The 9,298-nt window shown below is 47.0% G+C and overlaps 1 protein-coding gene across 5 annotated transcripts in view; it reads right to left on the bottom strand.

The window, feature by feature from the left end:
- Shroom3 (shroom family member 3) overlaps nucleotides 1–9,298 on the bottom strand; it is a 312,505-nt gene that overhangs the window by 43,079 nt on the left and 260,128 nt on the right. For all 5 annotated transcript variants that reach the window (XM_031391054.1, XM_031391058.1, XM_031391059.1 and 2 more), the window contains one exon: nucleotides 6,496–6,627. In XM_031391054.1, the coding sequence (XP_031246914.1) occupies nucleotides 6,496–6,627 (132 nt within the window). The remainder of the gene's footprint in view (nucleotides 1–6,495; nucleotides 6,628–9,298) is intronic.

The following is a 9,298-nucleotide window of genomic DNA, read 5'->3' as shown; positions in this document are numbered from 1 at the left end:
AAAAAAAAAAAAAAAAAAAAAAAACTTCCTTTATTTTATGGGCAGGTTGGCAATGGAGCACTGGGAGGACTTGGCAACTGGTCTGGCCCAGTCCCTCCTCCTGGAAGCACAGTTCTGAAAGTTCACTGAGAGCTGCAGTGAGAACCTGAAGGAAGAGCAGAGGGCACTGGCTGCCTTGAATGAGATAAAAAGACAGACTAGGTAGATAAGCCACGAGAAACTGGGTAGCCCTACCTGTAGACAGCAGAGAGTGGCTGGAAATTCCCAGACAGAAGCTTTACCAGCACACTGGACCATGTAGAGCATTGTAAGTAGGCTGAAACTTAACGTGTAGTTGCTTATTTTTCTTTAAAAGTACATATTCTTGGGAATCTAGAAAGTAGGGTGATTATGGTGAGTCTGAGGTCAGCCAGTCTACACAGTGACTTCCAGGTCAACATGGGCTACATAGTGAGAACTTTTCTCAGGAAAACATCAACACAAAAACAAACAAGACAAAACAATAACAAAAGCAAAAACAAAAAACAAAACAAAACAAAACAAAACAAAAAAAAACAACAAAAAAACCAAGCAGCCAACCAACCAAAGAACAACAAAAACAAAAGTTAAAAAAAGAGGCAAGAAAAGAAAACAAAACCCATATAGAACACAGCATGAAAAAGACACATCAGAAAAAGGTTCTTGAGTTAGAGCTCTACAATAAAAGACCCTGAATCTCATTCCAACAGTGTTCACTTACCCTGAGCAGACAGAAACATCTCACAGAGCAAACCCCTTCTGGTATGTACTCAGGAGCAGGGCAGAGAGCGAAGTCACCCTCGGCTTAGGCTCCACCCACAGAGGCGGGGCTCCCCAGCTATTCCCATCCCGGCAGGTGAGCTTACAGTTAAAGGGCAGGCACCGCCTGAGTTCAGAGCAAGTGGGAGGGACTCTACCCTTCAGTCACCTATGTAAATGGACCAAGAGGAAAGGGTGGCCCTTAGTACTTTTCCTGGGAAAAGCCAGCACACAGCTTTGAAACGCTAGGCAGCAGGAGGAGGGAACCTGTCCTGGAGGATGCATCAAAAGTAAAAGCAGGAAGCCTCCTTCCACCGTTTGTGAACTCCAAGAGCTCACTGCTTCAGCTTTTGAAGCATCAGCTCTCAGTGCGGTCTCACCAGGGCCTCTGAGCCATTATCTGGAGAGTGGAAAGGAAGCAGCTGGGGACCGAATTCCCCGACGAGAGGAAGTACCAGAAGCGGGGCTCTGGAGCCCCATGGAGGAGGAACTGACTCTGAGCCCGTCATCCTTTCACCTTGATTTAACCTCACGGAGTAGAGGCTGTTTGATCACGGATAAGTTGTTCTAAGGGTGGTGGCGACTGGTAAGAGAAGCACCAAGGAGGAGGCACTGGAGTGGAAAATCCTCGGTTGTAAGCTAGCATAACTGATCTCCATTACCCACTCATTACCAACTGCTCCGATCCAAGGCTTCACAGATTTTTTTTTCTGCCAAGACAGGTTAGATCATAAGTATTCTCTCTTCCTCCCACTGGGTGTGGTGGTTCACAGCAGAGGCAGGGGTATCCAAAGTTGTAGGTTAGCCTGGGCTACATACCAACACCCTACTTCAAGCCAACCAAGGCAAAGTACTTTCCTTTTGTCTCTCTCCCTGTGACAGGGTCTCATGATGTGGCTTGAGGTAGCCTTGAACTCGAAATTCTGTCTCAGCTGCCAAAGGGCTAGGATTACTGCTGTGCACTGGGGCAAGGAGGCTGGACTGATAAATGAAGAAGCAGCTAGGAAGAATTCTGACTAGGAAGTATTTGGTCTGTGAGGTGACCCTATAATTCTGAAGTTTCCAGTCTTAAAATTCTAGTACAGGCCTCAGGTATGTACCCACCACCAACCTCCTGCCTCAACGCTTGCTTGACTCTACAGAGAAATGCATCGACATTTGCTTTCTGTACCAGTAAGAATGGCATGCTGGTACTTCACAAACCCTCTGTATGTTTCTGAGTAGGATTTAGACCAGAGCCTAACGGCCAAGACTGAGACAATCTGAGCCAACAACAGAAATGACAGAGGGGAGGATTATTACCCACAAGACAAAACAAATGTGAAGTCCTCACTGACATAAATCAATCACTGAATAAATAGATGGAGAGGGGAAATAAATTCCCTACAGAAGAATTCCGAGGAATAAATGCAGAAGGGAGGATAGAAATATGGAGTAGCTTCTGGAACGTTCCAGTTGTCAGAGGTGATTATCAACAGACTTTAAAGCTCGTGAAAAGAAGGTCTCAAGGCAAGCAGGGTATTATCACGTTACTCTCTAGTGTAGTCGTGAACTGCAAAGGGGCAAATGGTGCCCCTCATGGTGGAGAAGCATGGGGACCCCACCATAAGTAAATCACCAGAGTTGCCATCAGCTGTAATGAGATGTCAATCTCACATGGCCCCCGGTGCCACAGCTACAGCTGCCTCGCAGCTCCTAGGAAAGACACACATCATTTGAGCGGCATTGCCAAAAATGCCTGAGCCCTAACTAACTACACAATGAGAAAGCAACAGGTACCTCTAAATCAAAGGCACTCTGCAAAGTAACTAACTGGCCACTTGCCTTAAAAATATCGAGGTCACTGCTGCAGGACACAGCTTTTGCAGGGAGCATTTGACAAGCATGCAGGAGATCCAAGCTTTAATCGTCAGGAACAACTAAACAACAATCTGGCACCATGGACTATGGTGCACAGGCGATGCGTAATCTGGCACCATGGACTATGGTGCACAGGCGATGCCCTAGGCTGGCAAAATGGCACAGTGGGTAAAGGAGAGTGCTGCCAAGCCTGGCAACCTGGGCTTGATCTCAGGACCCTGTAGTGAAAAGAGAGAACCAATCCATACAAGTTGTCCTCTGTCCTTCACACAAGCGCAGAGCACAGTGGCATGTCTCCCCAAAAGAAAGAAATGTTTTTCAAAAATGCCAGAGTCACAAAAGCCAAGAAGAGATTAAGAAAGTGTCACAAATCAAGAGACAACTAAGGACATGTGAAAACTGTAAAGTAGCATTTCAAAACAGAAAAGGCTAGCGGGGAGGGGGCGGGGAGAAAATGGCCGCTCTTCATAAGATCTGCCGTTTCTAAAGTCTTAAATGTCGGTACTATCACCAATTGCTAGGGCCAGTTTTTTATTTGATATTTCTACTGCTTATAAAAGGTACTAACATTAGGGAAAGCTGGGTAGCAGGTGGTGGGGAAATTAAAAGTACTCTGCTATGAGTCTTTGATGATTTCAAAATAAGTAAAAGCTAAAGCAATTAAGGGTGGGGGTCTGAGTACGGCTGGATGAGTGCCACTCCGATCTTAAAGTTCAGTCCTCCCTGTCAGTCTGGGCGGATGTGCAATCACCTGGGAGAGACACCTCTGGGCATACCTGTGAGGGCGTTTCCATAGAAGGCCAGCTAAGAAGGGAGGGCTTATCCTGAAATATGGGCTACACCAAAATGGATGGGATTCAAAACTGATTTTAGAAATAGAAAAAAGAGGAGCTGAGCTGGGGGCATTGACCACTCTTAGCTCCCTGACTGCAGGTGCAGTGTGAACAGGTGCAGAGTGATCAGCTGCCTCCCACTGCCACTGCCACTGCCACTGCCACTGCCACAGCTACAGCTGCCCTCATTGCCACCTTCTACCGCAGTGGACTGGTCCCTCAAGCTGTGAGCCAAAGCCAAGCTTTTCTTTCTTGAGCTGCTTTGGCACACATTCTCTCACAGCAACTAACACTGCTGGGTGACCCTGGAGAATAGGAAAGAACTAGGAAGTAGATGACCACAAAGTCTTATAACTATAGCTGAGGAGACAAAGCACACACATATAAAATCTAAGCACACATGGGGAGACCCCAGTGGAACAGGAGTGACATATCAGCACCGAAACGAGCTCCAGATGGATTTTCTTTAAGGTAAGTGCTACTTGTGTCCCAGGCTGGCCTCCAATTCTCTATGAAGCTGAGCATGCTTCTGAACTTCTGATCCTCCTGCCTCAGCCTCCTCAGAGCTGGGATTTAAGACACTGCTGTGCTCAGTTTATATGATGCTGGGGATGAAACACAGGATTCATCATGCTAGACAAGCACCCTACCAAATGAGTTCTGCCTGCCACTCAAAGCTTATGACCTTTTGATAATGCTTCCATGTGTTTGTTTGTTTGATTGATTTAATGTATGAATGCTCTGCTGCATGTACACCTGCATTGATTGATTGACTGATTGATTGATTTAATGTGTGAATGCTTTGCTGCATGTACACCTGCATGCCAGAAGAGGGCAACAGATACCCTTATAGATTACAGCTGGAATTGAACTCAGGACCTCTGGAAGAGCATTCAGTGCTTACCAGCCCCAAGGTCATGACTGTAAGGAGGAAATTATCTATCCACCTGGTTCTGTCCATCCTTGCTCTCTACAGACAGCACTGCTGACTATGCTGACAGGATAAGCTTTCTATTCGTTTGGTTGCTTGCCTGTGTGAGAGAGGAGCTTGCTGTGTTGCCAGTTTGAACTCCTGGGAGCAAGATAGGCTCTCATTTTAGGCTTCCCAAGGACCTAGGATTACAGGCATGCCAGCATCCCCGGATAGCTTTAAGAATGGTTTATTTATGGTTAGGCTATACCAAATGGATATATTTAAGTCCGTTTGTTTCATTCGACTTTTCAAGGACTGCTTTACATAATATCTTCTGAGTACCTGTGTTGTCTTCATGAGTGTGTGCATATGTACAGACGTGAAGGCCAGAGAACAGCAGCAGTGGTTGCTCTACTGTCTCCTCTGGAGCCCAGCAGCCATGAAACCCACAGATACCCACCTGTCTCTGCCCTGCTGGCTACAGGATTAAAGGCCTGTGCACCACACCCAGTAGGAATTCCTACTCTTTACCAGCAGGTGGTCTCCGCTCTTTCTGCTCTCCCAGTGTTGGCCAAGAGCCCTACCCATTTCTCTAAGTCCCCACAGCAGTGTCCCTGGAAACCACTCCCCAACTGTGCTCTCCTTTCCCATACTCTCATCTGCTCTTAACTCTGTCTCCTTAATCCTTCTGGAATCTGTCCCCTTTCTTGTCCTGTGAGCACCGACTTGGTTCGGGATCTTGACTGTGTTTTCTTCCCAGGTTAGAGCAGCTGTCCCAGTGAATGGCAACTTCCTGACCCCGGGGCTCTGCCAGTGCCATGAGGTTCGCCTGTACAGTCCAGCAGAGGACATGGTTTGGAGTCTCTGCACCGTGAGGATAGGAGGTAATCAAAGGGAGCAGTGATGGCCTTGGGACTTCTGTGTCCACCTGTTGCAGGGGCAATCCTGCTTGACGGTTCTGAGAAGCTCAGCCTGTGCCCAGCCTACCCCACTCACCAGGCAGCTGGCTTCTCTTGCCCTCTGGCATGTTCAAACTACTTTTGAGTATCTTTCTTAAAATGGAATATAATAAATTATCTTAATATAAACATTAACTACAACTATTTGTTTTAGTACATAAAACATAACAGATAATTTAATGTGTATCTTTTTTTAAAGATTTATTTATTATATGTAAGTATGTGTAAGTAGCTGTCTTCAGACACACCAGAAGAGGGCGTCAGATCTCTTTACGGATTGTGAGCCAACATGTGGTTGCTGGCTGGGATTTGAACTCAGGACCTTCAGAAGAGCAGTTAGTGCTCTTAACCACTGAGCCATCTCTCTGGCCCCTTAATGTGTATCTTAAACATGGAAAATCCAAACATGCAACTTCTCTCTCTCTCTCTTTCTCTCCTTCCCTCCCTCCCTTCCTTACTCCCTCTCTTTAAAGACAGGGTCTCTATGTAACCTTGTCTGGCCTACAACTTGCTATGTAGACCAGGCTAGCCTTCAACTCTTGGGTTCACCTGCCTCTGCCTTCTGAGTACTGGAATTAAAGGCATATGCCACTATATCAGTCCAAAATTCAAAGTTGTAATGCCTAATAGCACAGTAGTAGAACACTTGCTATTATCTTTCAAGACTGTGGGTTCAGTATCCAGGCCTAAAACAAATAAGATTCCTTTTGTAGAAAGAATGTCTTGGGTATTGTATAGATGCATCATTTGTCAATTAAAAAGTGCTCAGGTAGGAAACGGAAGGCAGAAAGATTCGAGGAGACAGACTCGTGGTACCTGAGCACAGGTATCAGCCACATGGCAGAATGCGGTTAAAATGAATGGGATATTTTAGCCATGATACAGTCAGAATAGAGCCTAGTTATATGACCAAGGTATTTATAAATATATTTTGAGCCTGAGTCTTATTTCTGAGAGCCTGGAGCTGGGAGAAAGAAAGAACTAGACATAACCTCAACATCCTTCTGAACTTTAAGTTATGAGACCTCCTTGTTGAGCCCCTTCCCTCTCCCACCAATCTGGGCCTTTAACCATCTCTGCCCCAGTGCCCTCTCCCGAGGGTGGGCCAGTCTTGTCTTCCACACTGTTCGGCATTAACCTCTAAGCCTCTTACCTCTGCTTTAGCCGAAGTTTCACCCCTCCTGACCATGTTGCTTTCCGATGCTGGGGACTGCAGGTGAGCAGCTCTGAGCTGAGGGAGTTAGAGTTACCAGGAGCTGCATGGCCTGGGGCCGCACACACGTCTCTGTGAAAAACAAGAAAACCAACAGCTGAGCATGATGGGGCTTTATATCAGGGAGCACAAGGGAATCTCACTGGAAAGTACACAAATTCCGACTGGAGCCAGAGCAAGCAGCTGAGCTGGGCAGGACTCATTCTGCACACCCAAGCTCTCTGTCTACAGAGGGCGTCTACCCTGACTGCCTGTGGTTTTGTAGCTAATTAAGTATATCTCTGTATACACCATATATATTATGTTTTGCAGTCCTAGGACTTCGGATGTAGTTCAGAGGTAGGACACTCACCCAGCATGCATGAGGCCCAGAGCTACAGTCCTCAAGCTTGAAGCCAGGGCTCTGTGCGTGCTGGAACAAATGCTCTACTGTTGAGCCATCCCTCAGCCCCATTAACTGTTAGGACCCTGGAAACTGAACTCACCGATCCAAACTGTTACACCGTTTCCCTGAAACCCGGTCACGGTTTCTACTTGTGGGCTTCAATGTGAGGGGTGTAGTCTACAAGAGCAGCAGCCCCTGCCTGCGCTGCTCAGTTGAGTGGCAACTTGGGAGGAACCCACGGGGAACCCATGGCAGTTCTTGGGCTTCAGCTATTTCAGATTATTTAGATTCTATCGTGTTGGAAGGCCTTTTGTGCATCCATTCCAATCCAGCCTCCCACCGGCAGGCCCAAACACCATCCCCACCACTCTCTTCCATACTTCTGGGAGTTAGAGAGAAAGGTTTAAGCCCTCACTGCCAGTGTCTGCTGCCATGGGGAAAGGGCATATTTCTCCTCAGGAGACACTCGGGGCTAGGATTTCCAAATACCTTTGATGTTGCCCCTTTATCACACTGGCCCTGCTTCGAGCTCTGAAGTGGTTTTAAGGTTTTATTTTATAGTATTACTGTGTGGTGTACAAACGTGAATAAGGGTGTGTGCATGTCATGGCGCACCCGTGGGTCAAAGGACAACTTTAGTGAGTTAGCTCTCCCCTGGCTACTTTGGTCTCTGTGCTGTGTCTTTCTGCTCTACCCGTGTCTTCCAGGGTAGTTAGCCCAGGGGACTCTCCTGTCACACAGGAGTGATGGGGTTACAGACATGCACTCCTGCATCTGGGCTTTTGCATGGCTTCCTGGGACCAAACTCAGGTTGCTGGGCTTGGGCAGCAAGAGCTTCACCCTCTGAACCGTCTTGCCACCCCTCCCCCACGAGTAGGTTTTGTCACCCTCCCGATGGTATTTGCAGTTTGTCTTCAAGGGTTTTTCTAAGCCTATGAGATTCAGCTGCTGGACCTATGAGAGGCACGGGGTGAGGCCATTCCGCCTCTGCATATGCCTCGGCTGGGGCCGGCCCAATCCTCAGGGAGGATTATTAAGTCGCTATCAAGATTAAGCTTGTCCATCTGGCCTCCTATTTCTTAGAACACAGAATGAAGTCAAAGAACGTTCTTTCTCAAACCCTAAAACAAATAAAAAGAGCTCTTTTTAACTAAGGGTACTGAGGAGGTGCTCTGTGGCTCGGTGGACTCGGCTCAGCTGGGATTCTCTACTCTTAAGGCATAGTGTTTCTCTTTACCTTAGTTGTGGCCTGGATAAGTCACAAGGACTCATGGACTCTGTAGAGCGGCAGGACCTTTAAGAGGTGGTATCACGTGGTGAGTGGGTGGGGGAGGGGAGAATTCATAGCTCTGCCCTTGGAAAGCGGGCTGTTATACAGATGAACTTGGCCCTCAATCATTATCTACCTTCCTGTTTTGCTCTCGATCTGTGCTCCCAGCCATGATGCAATCTGACAGGATATAGTACTGCCTTGAGGGCTCTTGCTGGAGACCAAGCCAAGGAGCCTGCCCCACTGGGACAATTCAGCCTCCTGAACTGTGGGTTTAATAAACTCTTTTTTCCTTACCATGCTAGCCTGCCTCTGGTATTTTGTGATAGTAATGGAAAAAAGGATATAACTATACTCAGTTTTATCTATGCAGTCCTTCTATATATTCAGCATAATTCTAAATTTGAAGTTTAGGGCTTGGTCCAGATTATCTCCCACTAGCACTGGGCCCGAGGCTCTCAGGCTGTAGGAACAGCAGGGTAAGGACTGTGCACAAGGGCTGAAACTTGGTTCTGGAGGAGTCCTGACCATGGCTGATGTCGCCCTCAACACACCTCTGCTCTGTCGTCTATAAAATGGGTGCAAATGAGCCACTCTTTTGTTATAGAAGTGTCTTACCACAGGTAAAATAATTAGAACAGAGCCCAGAGCACACACAGTAAATTAGCATTATTATGACACTGGTCATAGAGTCGGTCCAGGAGTTTCAAATACTGTGTATGGATTGTCTGGCAGACTTGTTCACACATGGGATGGGCATATTAACCCTATATTTTCATTTCTGTCTTAATTCAGTATCTTCATTTTAGACCTTCTTTCAGTGGTTACACAAAAAAAGTGGTTACACTAAAAAAGGCCTAATTTATACAGAGAGGATAGAAGAGCCTTGGCCAGTGAGAGCTAACAGGCCAAAACCTTTTATAGAATTCACGCACTTCACTTAGAAATTCTCACACGAGCCAGGCAGTGGTGGCGCACGCCTTTAATCCCAACACTTGGGAGGCAGAGACAGGCGGATTTGTGAGTTCCAGGACAGCCTGGTCTACAGAGTGAGTTCCAGGACAGCCAGGGCTATACAGAGAAACCCT

The sequence above is a fragment of the Mastomys coucha genome, unplaced genomic scaffold, assembly GCF_008632895.1.
Source record: "Mastomys coucha isolate ucsf_1 unplaced genomic scaffold, UCSF_Mcou_1 pScaffold22, whole genome shotgun sequence".
Lineage (NCBI taxonomy): Eukaryota > Metazoa > Chordata > Mammalia > Rodentia > Muridae > Mastomys > Mastomys coucha.
This window is presented reverse-complemented; position numbering and strand designations above follow the sequence as displayed.